The sequence below is a fragment of the Eumetopias jubatus genome, unplaced genomic scaffold, assembly GCF_037043125.1.
Source record: "Eumetopias jubatus isolate StellerSeaLion01/CBP00866 unplaced genomic scaffold, mEumJub1_p1.0 scaffold_1, whole genome shotgun sequence".
NCBI lineage: Eukaryota > Metazoa > Chordata > Mammalia > Carnivora > Otariidae > Eumetopias > Eumetopias jubatus.
Window position 1 is genome coordinate 117,379,675 of NW_028274807.1, and position 14,943 is coordinate 117,394,617.

Genomic DNA, 14,943 nt, shown 5'->3' on the forward strand with positions numbered 1-14,943 from the left:
CGATACTAAATTATGTATGACAGGAACCTCTTCAGGTTCCTCAGGGTACCCAGTGAAAAGCAAATGTTTGAGGGAATATGCCAGTATTGGGGATAAAATGCAAAAAAAAAAAAAAAAAGCAGTTGGCACTGGCTATGAGAAGCCCGGAGTTCACCACATAGTCTTTTGTTCACCTTTCCCCAAGTATAACTTTCTTAACTCATGACCAGAGAATCACTTACCCTCAGGAAGAATGTACTTCCTAATACTTTTCTTGGGGTTAATCCTGTAGGACCCGTGTTTAAAACAAGTAGCAAGGTATACCCCAATACAGGATCCTCTTAATTGTGGAGACTGAAAATTATGGTAATTACTAGCAGTTTTAACTCCACTGACACCAAGTCCCTGTTCTTCTAGCTGTTCTGGCCCTACCCTTTGGCTTAGGTGGGGAAGGACATTGGTTTTGACCGGTATGCTTTTTGAATTTCAGGAATAGTTGCTGTTCTCTTCTGTGGAGTCACGCAGGCACATTATACCTACAACAATCTGTCGTCGGATTCCAAAATGAGGACTAAACAGGTAAAAGAAAAAATTCACTACAGGCTTTGTCTCTTTTCACAGTGTAATGGTTATGTTGCAATTCTGCCAATGCACTCGGAAAGAATTTCATTAGTGAAGGAAGAAAGTAAGCTTAAGGCTTCATTATAGGTTGGATATTTATAGATTTTTTTTTCCTCCAGGATAACCATTAAAATTCTCTTGGTAAGCAAAAATATAGTTATAATAGTCTCTCCCTCCTGAGAAATGTGGAACATAGACTGTCAGTCTTGAAGATGAAAGGCCCACAGTTGGTAATAATTCACAGTCACCTACATCTAAAAGCATTATAAAGCATGTGAGATTGGGTAGTTATATAGAGAGAAGGAAATGAAGAAGAATAAGGAAGCAATGTTTGGTCTTTAATTGGGTGCTTTCACTTCCAAGTAAACTCAGCTGCCAGTTGTCACACTAGCGGAATGTATCTCTCATATGCCAAAAACGCATGTGTTTGGTTATTTGTACACCAACCTTCATAGATTGCTTACACAAACGTGCTGCACAGCTCCTCTGTGCCAAGCACTATGCTAGATAATAGGCATAAAAGGACATAGGCTATGACCTTGTCTTTAAGAGGTTCATTATCAAGTCTGTTGATGAGGATAAGGATGCGGAATGAACAATTAATTATCTACAGTGTGATACAGACTGTGATAGGAATATCTGTATAGGATGTTTGGGGAGCATTCATTAGGGCATCCTCTTTAGTTAGGATTGGGAAGGTGAAGAGAAAGTTTCCAGAGACGATGTCCAATCTGAAGCTTGAAGTACAAATAGAAATCAATTAGGTAGTCATGTGGGATCTAGTGGGTGGGAAGGTAGCATGAAGAGCATTTGAAGCCAAAGTTGAGGATGGACAAAAATCTCTGAAGCAATTGATCAAAGCACTGTAACTAGTTCCGTGTGGCTAGTGAATGGGATAAGGCAACAGTGAGGGATGAAACCACAGATAGAGGCAGAGACCAGCTTATGAAAGGACTTCCATACCTTGCGAAGGAGTGTTTAGACTTTGTCCTAAAGGTAATGGGGAGTGTCTTAACCAACAGAAATGTATCATATGAGAAATGTAGAAGTCTAAGATCAAGGTGTCAGCAGGATTAGTTCCTTCTGAAGGGCTGTGAGGGAGAATCTATTCTATTCCTCTCTCTTAGCTTCTGGTGGTTTTTGAGTAATCTTAGGTGTTCTTTAACTTGTAGACACATCATCTTAATTTCAACCTTTCATGTTCTCATGGCGTTCTCTCTATGAATGTGTCTGTCTCCAAATGTCCCTTTTTTATAAGGACATCAGTCGTATTAGATTAGAGGCCCACTCTACTCTAGTATAACCTCATTTTAATTATATGTTACATGACCCTATTTCCAAATAAGTCCACTTTCTGAGGTACTAAGGGTTAGGACTTCAACATATGAATTTGGGGGGAGGCCCCATTCAGCCCATAATAGGAAGTCACTGAAGTGTCTGAAACAAAGTAATTTTAGGATAATTGGAGTTCCATTTTAGAAATATGACTCTGGTAGACAAGAGGAGCATGGATCAAATGACATCTGTATCAGTTACCTTTTACTGTGTAACAAATAACCATACAACGTAACCTCAGTAGCATTTATTTCTCATACATCCGCAGGATTTAAGTCTAGAGTGGGCTTGGCTGGGCATGTGCCAGTGCCATCTGTCTGTCACTCTTCTCCTAGCAGAAGAGCAAGTCTTAAGGTACAAGTCCATTTAAAGCCTCTGCTTGCATCACATTTTCACATCCTATTGGCCAAAGAAAATCATATGCCTGAGCCTATGGTCAAGAGACTGAGCAGGCCACCAGCCCACAGTGGGAGAGCACTGCAAGGTTATGTGGTAAGGAGTATGGATATAGAGAATAATGAAGAATTGGACCAAATGATTGCAATCTACCCCAAAATGCAAATGGAGGCAGAGAATCTTCTATAATAAGCCCAACAATGCTGGGTATTTAATATAATATTGGGACAGTGGGGGTAAAGAAAGCCAAAGTGACATCTGAGCAAAACCTATAATTGGCCAGGAATTCCTAAATAGTTTTTGAAGACTTACCTTAAAGCTCTCTAAAATGGTTATTAGCTTCCTCTTTCTCTTTGTCATGTCCCAAAGTCAGTGGGCCCTCACCCTACCTCCCACCTACCCAGGGACTCTCCGGTCACCCTTCCCCCTCTGACCATCAGAGGAATCATAAAGATGCAATTATAGATATTTTAAGGACCCACAGTTTTTAAAAATGAAAAAAAATGATAACAATACCTAGAAACTCCAATACAGTTTTAATTATGGAAACTACAGCATTCTCTAGGGCTTAAAGGGAAATGTCTTGGGCTGGCTTTTTCTGACCTTGTCTGGTTCTCTGAACATTTGTATTCTGGGGAACTGAACTCTGATTAGGGACTTGCACTTTTAAGTCACGCTATCTAGACTGCTCAGCAGAACTTCAAAGATAACTCATCTCATGGCAAGACAGCAACCTAGCACCTAGGGGAGACAAAGCCAAAATCAGTGCCCCACAGACTTCTGTTCTCTCAATGACTTGACAAGCACTCCCTAATGAACTTCCAACATCCGTTTTTATAGCACTCTCTTTTAAGGAAGAAGGTTTTTACAAGTTCATTCTTTAACATCCAGATAATTGCATCCCTCCATCTTTGTTTCCCCCTTTACCTCCTTTCCTGGGTGTCTGATTCATAGTAGGATTTTAATGAATGCCTTCCCTTCCCTTCTCATACCTTTCTTCATTTCTTTTCTCTCAGGATTTATCATTTTCTATTTCTTTTTCTCTCATAATATATGTATATCTCGCATATGTACATATTTAGACACATGCATACCTCCATGCCCATATTTTCCACCCTACTGTACAGAGTCTGAGTTCACCCTTTGAAAGAAATGAGATCCAACCCTTTAATTAACTTCACAGATAAGAGGTTTGTGCCCATATCTGTACCAGTGTAGCAAGCAAAGTTCAAACTCCATGTGGGAAACCAATTACAAATTGTAAAGAAAGGCTAAGGCAGGTATTATAGAGGTTACCACCATGTCCTCTCTGAAACTGGGAAAGATTTGGAAAGTATTATATGATAATACATAGTTATAGAGAACAGTCCCTTCCTCTGTACCTCCCCACACTGTGTCCACTATCAGTGAGAAAAGTAGAAGTGACCCAGGCTCTGTGCCTCTGTCCCCAGAACTGTTAAATGGGAACAAAGGAAGTCAATTAGTGAAGTCTAGGGACTATCTATGAAAATCAACTTTGTATCGTAAAATGCAAAGGCGGTATGGTTTAGAAAGAAATTTTATTCATGGACTGTGCCTATATCAGCTAATCAAATAGCTACATCTGGATACAAAGACTTTGGAGAATTGTATATCCTTTATAGCTTCAAGAATTAGAGTGCCTTTTTAAAATTGCATTTTCACTTTAAAATATATTTTGTGAATTGATTTTCACTCCAACCTATGAAAAAAACATGTAACTAACATCACTATGTGTTAAGCACAAAGCAGCATAATAGAGACACTCAGGTGCTGTTACTCACCACAAGGATTTATATTTTGATAGCAAATCATTCTATTAAAGAGTATACGAACATGTGCAGCAATCCCTTTCCCTGGACTTGCAGTGATTTGCTTCCTTTAGGGTATTCACACCTAGCCCTAGGAATAGACAAATACTGTAAGCCCTGACTCTTGCCCGAGAAACTGTACACTGCTAGAGGTACTCAAGATGGACATCAGCACATAGTAGTCTGTGAGCCTAGAGGTTTCACCCTGAACCATCCAGAAGACTGCCTACAGACCATGATACTACTCACACAGATCCCAGCCTGCCTCCCAACCCTTTCCTCCTTTAGGCCCTCACTTGCTAAGCAGGCCTAGGAGCTGGTAATCTAGGCCAAATTCCAGGGTGTTTCCACAGCTAGCTTTACCTTGCCTGAGGCTAACTTGCAAAACCATGCACTTCTATACCAGCCCTTTTAACTAGAATTTCTCCTTCCCTTCCTGCAGTTCCCACCTAAAAATTATTTTCAACATATACACATTAATATAATATTAATTTAAATAATTAACATGTATTATGCATTAACATGTATGAAATACTTATTTCATTTACTTTCTACTTACTTTCCTACATAAGAAGTAGCTCTCCTTATTATCACTGCTTACCTTCATTCATTTAACTAATATTTTTTGAGAGCCTTTTTTGTTCCAGTCACTGTTCAAGATGCTGGGGTACAAGAGTGAATAAAAGAGAATTTCTTCTAGTAGAGGATATTTTTTGTAATCAGAACAAATGTGCTAAATACATAGTGTGTTAATGGCAAGTCATAAGGCCAATAATAAAGCAGAGACGGGAGTTAGGAGTGTAGGTATGGGGAGGCAGGGTTGCAATTTTAGATGGGGTGGTCAGGGAAGGTCTCAATAAGAAAGTGATAACTGAAAGAAGTAAGAGAGTTATGTGGACATCTGGAGCAGAGCTGTCTGGAAATTGGGAATGACAGATACAGAGGCCACGTGAGGCAAAATGACCAATGTGGCTGAGGTAAAGTGGACCGGGGGAGAATATGACAGACAGTATCAAGGCAGTGACAGGAACAGGTCATGGAGAGCCTAAACAAGGTGAGGAAACACTGGAGGCTTTTACGTAAAGGCATGGCATAATATGATTTAAATTTTAAAGGATGGAGACATTATTTATTAGCCAAGGAGCACTGGAAGACAGCAGGTTTGAGGGACAATTCAAACAGAGTATTGACTTGTTACATTTGAGATGTGTATTAGTCAATAAAATGGAGCTGTTGAGTAGCTTGTTGGACAAAGAATTCTGGAGTTCAGGAAAGAGGTCGAGGTGAGAAGTATAATTTTGGATGTCATCAGCATAGAGATGTTATTGAAAGCATGAAACGAGATGAGATGTCTAAGAGAGTAATGGGGAGAGAGCCAGAAACCAAGCCCTGAGGCATTCCAATGGTAAGCCACTGGGAACCAGCAAAGGAGTTTGAGAGTTAGTAGCCAGTAGGGAGAAGGAAAATAAAGAAAATATGGTATCCTGGAACTCAAATGAAGAGAGTGTCTCAAGAAGGAGCATGAAGAATTGTGCCAAACTCTGCTGAATGGTCAAGTAAGATGAAGAGCATGAACATCATTGATGACATTGATAAGAGCCATATTGGTGGAGTATCAGGGTAAATGCCTAATTATAATAGGTTCAAGAGAGGATGGAAGGAAAGAAATTGGAAACTGCATTTATGGACATGTTTTTCAAAGGAGTTTTGCTGGGAGCAGGGAAATGAAATGCTAGCTGGAGGGAGAAGTGAGGCCAAAAGAAAGATCTTTTTATTTTTAAGGTGGAAAAATAGCAGTACTTTTGTACGCTGATAGGAATAATCCAGAAAAGAGAAGACTGTGTGTTAGAGGGTTTGCCAAAACTTGTAAGTGGCAGAGGCAAATTTTGAACTTAGATCTTTTGACTTTGTAGTTCAAACTATTTTGTCTGTTAGTAAATATCTTTTTCTTTTTTAAAGATTTTATTTATTTATTTGATAGAGGGAGAGAGCTCATGAGCAGGGGGAAAGGGAGAGGAGGAAGCAGGCTCCCCACTGAGCAGGGAGCCTGATATAGGGCTCAATCCTAGGACCTTGGGGTTCATGATCCCAGGACCCTGGGGTTCATGACCTGAGCCAAAGGCAGATGCTTAACTGACTGAGCCACCAAGGCACCCCAGTAAATATTCTTTGATTAATAGATGCAATAGCAGCAATTGTGGGGCTTAGCATCATTTATTTCAGTAAACCTTGAATGGATGGATAAATGAATGAATGAATGAATGAATGAATGTTTGGCGATCGTTATTATACTTTCAGCTAATTAAGGTAATGAGTCATTTATCTTATATTTAATTCTATAGTTTTTGAAAATCTAGCAATTTTAGTGCATTTTAATTTTTTTACTAAAGTACAGGTTGGGGTTGACATAGATATTTTCATGCATTTATTTTTGAAAGCTAGATTCTTTGTCTAGCATTTGTGAGAAAACAATAACATCTTCATTATAGCGTATTCTTTCCAGATGCTTATTTTATTTTCATTCCCCCCAGATGATATTTTGAGTGTTTATCACCATTGAATGGAAAGGCAACAATGCAAATCCAAATTTATATTTCCAATAAAAAAAATGGTGCCAAATTGGGTGTGCTGTGCATGACTTTGTAAGAAACTCAAGAAAAAGATCCGGAATGTGGGAGAGGTCAGATGATATGGTGGAAAGAAGACTGGGAGTCCAGAATGCTGGAGTTTGCCCCTCATCTCTATGACTAATGGTGGAGGACTTGGTTAATTAATTTAACACCTGTGAGCTTCTGTTTTCTCATTTGTAAAATGAATGATTGAACTATATGACTGGGTTTTAAGGATCATGCTCTAAACCTAACATCCTGTGACTTGACATAGAGCATAAGATATGCATCTGGTTCCTTCGCCCAGACTAGAATTGGGCAGCGATCACTTGCTTACAGACCGCAATGCATGAAGATGAGAGGAGGGATCAGAGTTAGCCATTGATCTTGAGGACAAATCATTGGGTAGACCATGTGTAATAAATTGTCAAATCAAATCTGAGGATGAAGCGATCAAAAACCAAAGTCCCTGGTTTATCCTGGGGTGAAAAGTTTCACTGAGGGCTGGGTATTTCTTTTGGAAATCTCCCTGTTCCTGAGTGGTAGTAATGGCTTTTTCTAAGACTGTCTATATCCCTGAGGTGGAGAGTACAGAGCTTATATCGCTCCCACTGAGTCTCAAAATCTGACTGAAGGGCTTTCCAGCTTTTCAGTTCAAGCATGGACTGATGGTAGACTAAGAACCACATGATTGTGTGGCAGAAATCATGCTAGAAGCAAGAGAGACAAAGACAAATAAGACCTAAATCTCATCCTTAGGTGTTTCTGATATGGCAGGGGACACACACTTGCACATGCACACATGTGCACACCTGTGTATACATATGCTAGCACACACATGCACAGACAACAACCCCATGTGACAAACGTTAACTCAGAGGGATGTGCAACATGTCATGGGAACCAGAGGACTGAATTGCTTCCTGGAGGCAACGTGTTCATGGGAAGCTGATTGTGAGTTGGATGTTTGGATAATTAGATTATCATGCAGATTTCATGGGGGATGAAAGCAAAGAGAAAAGAGTAGGCAAAAGCATAAAACTAAGGAAGAGCTCAACAAGTCCCAGAAACAGAGGTAGTACGCTGTGACTGAGGTAGCCTTGGGGAAGTAAGTAGGAGTGTGTTGAGGCCGCTAGTATAGGCCTGGGAGCAGAAAGAGAAGGGTGTGGGAGAGAGCTGAACATTAAAATGGAGAGATGATTTCAGGCAGACCTCTGAGTGTCTCACTGTGCTACATTTAGCCTGTATCCTATAAGGCTAATAACTGCTTAAGGCTTTTAGGCATAGAGATGATGATAATAATCAGATCTGTGCCTTACAAAGATAATGAAGATAACATCATGGAGGAAATGACATCAATCTATGACATCCATCTCACTACTCACCACACTTCCTTTTGATAAACTATATATATATATAAAACATCTAAATTTATCTTAACCTTCTATACCTCTAGACATATTTTTGTCCTGTCTAACCTCTTTGGATGTTGTGGTCTATATGAAAAGTTATGGAAATTTACCATTTGATTTTTGCCTTAAACTTAGAAGTTCATTAAATACTTGCTGAATTAATAAATAAATGAATGAATGAGTGAATGAGTGAATTATGACCATTAACAGTCCCAGACAAAAAATAGAGGGGAAACAATATATGCTAATTAATGGTGTTATTTAATTCTGATATGATGCATTAATTTAAATGTAATGAGTTGGATGCATAAAGCGAATGTCTAGGGTAATCCTGAGATATTGAAAGAAAGATCAAGTACAATTCCATTACTTGTGTGAGTTTCCTGCAGTGTGCCTCCACCTTATTGATTTGCATTACAGTGGTTTTTGATTATGGTTTTGTGCAATTTTTCTCCGTCACTTTTAACAAAAGCAGGCACGTTCCATCCCAGTTGCCTGTTCCAAGGCACAGTGGAGAGAGAGAGAGAGAGAGAGAGAGAATGTCTTGGGCAACAATGCCCCTGCTTCCCTGGTTTCTGAGAAGTAAGATCAAAGATATCTTCATAAAGCATAGAATTGCCTTTTTTATTTTTTTACTCTAATTACATTTCTTTTGTCAAGATTTCTACCACTTTTCTTCTTCCCTTCATTCAAAGTACCTTTAAAAATGCCATCCTAGAAGGGTTGAATTTATAAATGATGGCAAAGTGTTTAAATTTCTCCTTAGCTAAGCTGGTGATTCTTTTCAATGAAACTCATTATACTGTATAAAGGACATTTAGTAGTTCGGCTAATAAGTGTTCTTTTTTAAATGCTAATGAGAGTGGAGCTCCCACATCATGGCAAGAGCACACTGTACTTTCAAGTGCCCAGAAAGAATTGTTGTCTGTGAACCCTTAGTTAAGAAGCCTTACTCCACAACCAGTGTACATTATAGTAGGGGTCACAAATGACCATTTGGCACCCTCAGTAGTGGGTACCTCCTATATGCCGGGTACTGAGGCCCAGGGAGAAATAAAACTAAGTAAGACATTAACTGTGCTTCCCCTTGAAAATCTTTCATGTAAATTTTTTCTTTGATAAAACTCTAATTGTACTGTAACTGCTCAATTAAATCTTAGCTACTCTTTTAACCACACATTTGTGTTTGTTTATCATAGTATATAATTGCAGTTGAATTTTTTAAGTCACCAAATCCAAGAAGTTCAGGGGCACATGGGTGGCTCAGGTCATTAAGCATTCAGCTCTTGAGGTCGGCTCAGGTCATGATCTCAAGATCACGAGATCAAGCCCCAAGCTGGGCTCCAGGCTGGGCGTGGAGCCTGTGTAAGATTCTCTCTCTACCCTCTCCAACCCTCACCCCCGTGCATGCGCACTCTCTAAAAAAAAAAAAGAATCCAAGAAGTTCAGAGTGAGGTGGGGCTATAAAGATAAGCTTTTAAACCCAGAACTGTATTGGAGGAAACTGAATCCCAAGGAAGTTCAATGACTTGGCGGGGTAGAGTCAGTTCCCCAACCCAGGGGCCAAACTAGACATAAATCCATGCTCAAGGGATAGGCACTGTAAGCTAAAAATACCTAGTACCTACCTCTAAAAGCAACCATTGGTGTATTAGTTATCTGTTGCTGTGTAACAAATTACCCCAAAACTTAGAAGCTTAAAACAACAAATTTTTATTATTTCGTACAGTTTTTGAGGGCTCTGAGTCCAGGAGCATCAGTTGAGCTCGCATCTCTCATGATGTTGTAGACAAGCTGTTGGCCAAGGCTGAAGCATATGAAGACTTGAGTGGGCCTGGAGGACCCACTGCAAGATGGCTTATTCACATGGCTGTTGGTAGAAGGTTTCAATTCTTCACCATGTGTCATCCATAGAGCTAGCTGCTTGAGTGTCCTTCATGATATGAAAACCTACTTTCCCTCAGAGCAACTGAAACCAGAGAGAGGAGAGGGAGCGAGAGAGCAAGAGAGTAGAAATGACTTTTATTAACTATCTTCTGAAGTCACACTCACTTCCACCATAATCTGTTTGTTAGAAACAAGTCACTAAGACCAGTCCACACTCAGTAGGAGGGGAGTTAAGCTCCACCTCTTGAAGGGAGATGCATTGAAGAATTGTGGACATATTTTAAAACTACCATGGTACCTGATGATATTTTTGGAAGCAATTGGTTTCAATTTCTTATATGGTTGAATGTTCAGGTTTTCTACTTCTTCAGTCAACTTTACTTTCCTAGTAAACTATCTATTTTCTCCTGATTTTCAAAAATGTTAATAACAATTGTTGAACTCCATATTGTGCACGGCAATATAAATATGTGTCTCATTAAATTATCCCAATTAATATTCACTGAAAGATCCATAAGGTAAATACCACTATTAGTCACATTTTGCAAAGGATAAAGTTGTGCATCATAACCCGTTAATATTTTTCAATATTGTTTTAATATGTTTGATTATATACCTTTCTTATAGAAAATGATGTGTATATATTCCCCCCTTTTTCTTAACTTATGAAACTGCGTATTATACCGATCATTTTAAGAAACAGCTCGGATTTACTTATCCATTCCACTACTGTTTCCTCTAATTCTTTCTTCTCTTCTTGTCCTTCCTCTTCTCCTTTCTCAGCTTTAACACTGGCCCCAAAGGGCCTTAATAGGTAGAACCAAGAAAGTCTTTTCATTTTCCACCCAAGTATTGGTGCTATCACTTCTATTCTGTTCACCTCTTTATCTTGCGACAGATATTCTATTCCATTCTGCTACTGTTGGTTTTCTCTTTTTTCAAGATTCATCATTATTCCATGCAGCTACGAGTAATTGAGTATTGGGGCACCTGGGTGACTCAGTCATTAAGCGTCTGCCTTCCACTCGGGTCATGATCCCAGGGTCCTGGGATAGAGCACTGCATCGGACTCCCTGCTCGAGGGGAAGCCTGCTTCTCCCTCTCCTACCCGCCCCCCTGCTTGTGTTCCCTCTCTTGCTGTGTCTCTCTCTGTCAAATAATAAATAATATCTTTTAAAAAAAGAGTAATTGAGTATTATTAGTTGTTTTCTTCTGCTTCTTCATCACCATCATAAAAGGCTCTGTATTAAGAGTCACCTACCAGGACTATTTTTATCTCTACCCAATAGGCAATATCTTTGTGGCCCATATTAATTCACGTTTAAATTTCTTGCCAACAAGATTTCAAAGCCCTCTTTTACTTTTTGACTTTCTTATCTTCCAAAACTCCAAGAAAGTGTACTCATTTCATTTAGCTTTTTCTAACATTTAATTTTCTTTATTACATTTTCGCCCAAATAATGGCTTTGTATTCTTTTTCACTATGTAGAGCCTCAGGCCCTCAGAGAGATGATCCTCTGTCTCCCTCTTGCTCTCATTCTTGCTCTTTATCTCACTCTTTTTTCTCTCTTTTCACCTTTAGAAAACAAAACAAAATACCATCATTAATACTTGAATATCAACATATAAGTATATATTATCCATGTCCTTCTATGTATGTGTCTGATTCAATGTGTAATGGAAAAATTTATCTGAATATGGTTTAAAAGATTGGCTGGCTTGGTCCTTGCTTTAATGACATTCAAGACAGATGGTTGCTCATTATTACCTTAAAATTTCTAAGGATGGCAATGGCATAACCCCCTTGAATAGCCCATTATAGTTTTATTACCCTGCTTGATAGGTGCAGGTATGAAGGGCTTCAGTCTCATAATGGCATTTTGGGATGATAAATGGAAATTACTGTAAGTTTTCTACTCGTTTTAATTAAATTTTATTGATGCAGCATAGAAAACATCAAGGCTGAATACGTGTGCTGGAGTGTGTGTTTGTTAAAGAATGTTGCCAAATTTAAGGATGCCATTTCCTTGATGGTCTTTAAAAATGCAGTAAATGGATTTAATAAAATGTTAAGTCTTTGTGCAATTCCTTCAGAAGAGAAATTGAATTGCTTCTGGAGACAACAGCTCAAAAATCCAAAGAATCCCATCAGTGGAGATATGATAGAGAACCCTGATTAAAGTACTTGAAGGGGAAATCTAATAAATGAGAATAAGAATTTGGTTTTAGGAAAGTCACTTAACACAATTGTTCTGGGTTACATTGAGAAAGAACTTGATTGGTATCAGCAATGACTGATCTGTTCTTAAGGGAGAAGAGAATGTCCTTTATAATGGACCTGCTTTAGCAGCGAACATCCAGGTAACAAGCTATTTCTGATAATATTTTTCCATTGGTTCCAAGCTGTTAAAAAATTATGCTTGAAGACTTATTTCACTTCCCCTTTTTTTCTGTGCCTTGCTCCATTCAAATTAAAGTTTCAAGGACAATTTAGAAGGGCAAAGATACCTGATCAAAAAATAATTATTCTGTTGGGAAAGAATGTCTAATCTCTTCCCAGTCACTATAGGTAACTGGATTTGCACAACTCTTCTCTTCCCCAGACATCTGTGAAAATGTGGTCGTTGGGACCCAGATCTGGAGAAAGGGTGTTTTTTGGTTTCTAGGACTATGACTTAATACCTTAGGACTTGTCATCATCCATCTTGGTTTTCCTTTCTAAATATGCTCTCTTCTGATGGTGTCATAGGGGTCCACAATATAGGGCCAAGGTAGGAGATCTCTCGGCCAACTAGAAACAGAGAGACAGAGAGGGGGTTGCAGCTAGCACATGGGTTGAGAACCAGCGAGTTTCAGAATTCTGAGTTCTGACATAACAGGTTTCTGGACAGTGAATGTAAAGTTCTGTGAGCAGCCCCCGGGTCTTCCCTAGGGCCACAAAGCAAACTTAGAGCTTAACTTTTTATGTCCTTATGCAGGTGTTCTCAAATGGTGGTCTGCAGGCTGGTGTTGTAATGATTCAGTTTTATGATACTGCCTGTACTCCTTTCTGGCATAAATTAATAATTTACCCTGCTCTCTCAGGGAAAACACCACCATTCTTCCCTTTGTGCTGATTTATTGATTGGTTTGGGATTTGCTTTTATATACCAAGTTGGGACAGGTGGTCTACAGGAGTCTTTTGCTTCATCCAAGTATATTAGAGACTTAAAAGAGTTTGAGACCATCTAAACTTCCAGGGGAAAATAGTCTGATTTTTAAGGGAACTTTTCTTCCTCATTTGGCCCTACTGAATGTTTCATGTAATGGATGGACTATTGCCAGGACTCAGATATATGGGCCTGTGCAATAAGGTGACAACATTCTTTGAGGTTGTTCCCTATGTTCTAGGCAGAAAACACTTTTTTAAGGCTCCAGAATGTTTTAGGCACTAACGCAGGTGTCTAGCCCTAGTTTCTGATTTGCCCAAGGTCCAGGCAACCCAAGGGAAGGAGCCTGAATTTTATCTGTAACTGGCATTTAGGCACATGGTGATATATGTGTGAGGAAAGGGTTAATGAAAGAAGTTAGACATAGAGAAGAATAAGTAAACACTTAAGAGAGCAATTCCTATAAATGGGAAGACATCTGGGACATCCTGAGGATCAGCATCCTCTTGTGGAACCCTGTGAGAATAAACATGGCCCTCCGGTCCCACCCACCTGCTGGCATGCCTGCACTCTGAGCGGGAGAGCACTAATGGTAAAACATTGTGCACTAATTGTTTAGCAACACTGTTTCACTAATGGGACCCTCCTTTTTATCTAGAATGTTGAGTGGTAAACTTGAAATAATTTAAGTTGGTATCTAAGTAACTCTACTAGACCATCTCTAAGAGAACTAGGCACAAGGGCGCCTGGGTGGCTCAGTCATTAAGCGCCTGCCTTCGGCTCAGGTCATGCCAGGGTCCTGGATCAAGCCCCGCATCGCATCGGGCTCCCTGCTCAGCGGGAGGCCTGCTTCTCCCTCTCCCACTCCCCCTGCTTGTGTTCCTGCTCTTGCTATCTCTCTCTGTCAAATAAATAAAATCTTAAAAAAAAAAAAAAGAACTAGGCACAAGAAAATGAAGTCCTCCCCTACCGATTGGAGAGAGAGATAAGTGGCAGACACCAGGAGTCAGGCAGGAATAGAACTTAAGGTGCCCCAAGGAGTGAACTGCAGATGGCAGGTGGCTACAGTGTGGGCAGCACTGGAGAGCATGGTCAGCAGCTTGGAATAAAGCAAGAATAGACTGGTGTAAGGCAGGGTCACTGTGGCTCAGCAGAGCAATGATATGGACAGCCAGAACTGAGACATGGTAAGCTCTAGACTCTGAATCATATGTATCACTCCTACTCCCTCCTGGTGGAAGCTCCCAGACCAGTCATTCTCAACTCTGGGTGCCTGTCAGAATCACTGAGGAGATTTCAAAAATCCCAGATGCCTGGGCTCCATGCCCAGGAGTTCTGACTTATTTACTCTGTGTTGGGGCCTGGGCTAGAGTATTTTAAAATTTTTACCTAAGTGATTCTAATGAATGGCCGAAGTTGAGAGCCTGCCTGGAAAGACACTGGACATAGTAGGACTGTAGACCTGTCATTTGACAGGTGGGGATTTTTATCCAGCAGATTGGAGACACACTGTCCAAGTGACTTCATGTGGGAACCACACAGTGGTGGGCTTCGGGAACTGATTCTCCAACCAGGTTGCACACTAGAATCACCCAGGAAGTTGTCAAAATCATGATGCCTGGTGCCTCCCCCAGGGAGTATAATTTAACCTGCATGGGGTGCGGCCTGGGCAGCAGAAATGTTCAGAGCTCCTTGGCTGGTTCTAATGTGCAGCCACACTTGAGAA

The 14,943-nt window shown here is 40.0% G+C and overlaps 1 protein-coding gene across 1 annotated transcript in view; it reads left to right on the forward strand.

Annotated features, from left to right (window-relative positions):
* Nucleotides 1-14,943, forward strand: part of SLC9A9 (solute carrier family 9 member A9) — a 564,530-nt gene that overhangs the window by 267,574 nt on the left and 282,013 nt on the right. The window contains exon 9 of the mRNA XM_028099209.2: nt 470-558. Within this exon, the coding sequence (XP_027955010.1) occupies nt 470-558 (89 nt within the window). The remainder of the gene's footprint in view (nt 1-469; nt 559-14,943) is intronic.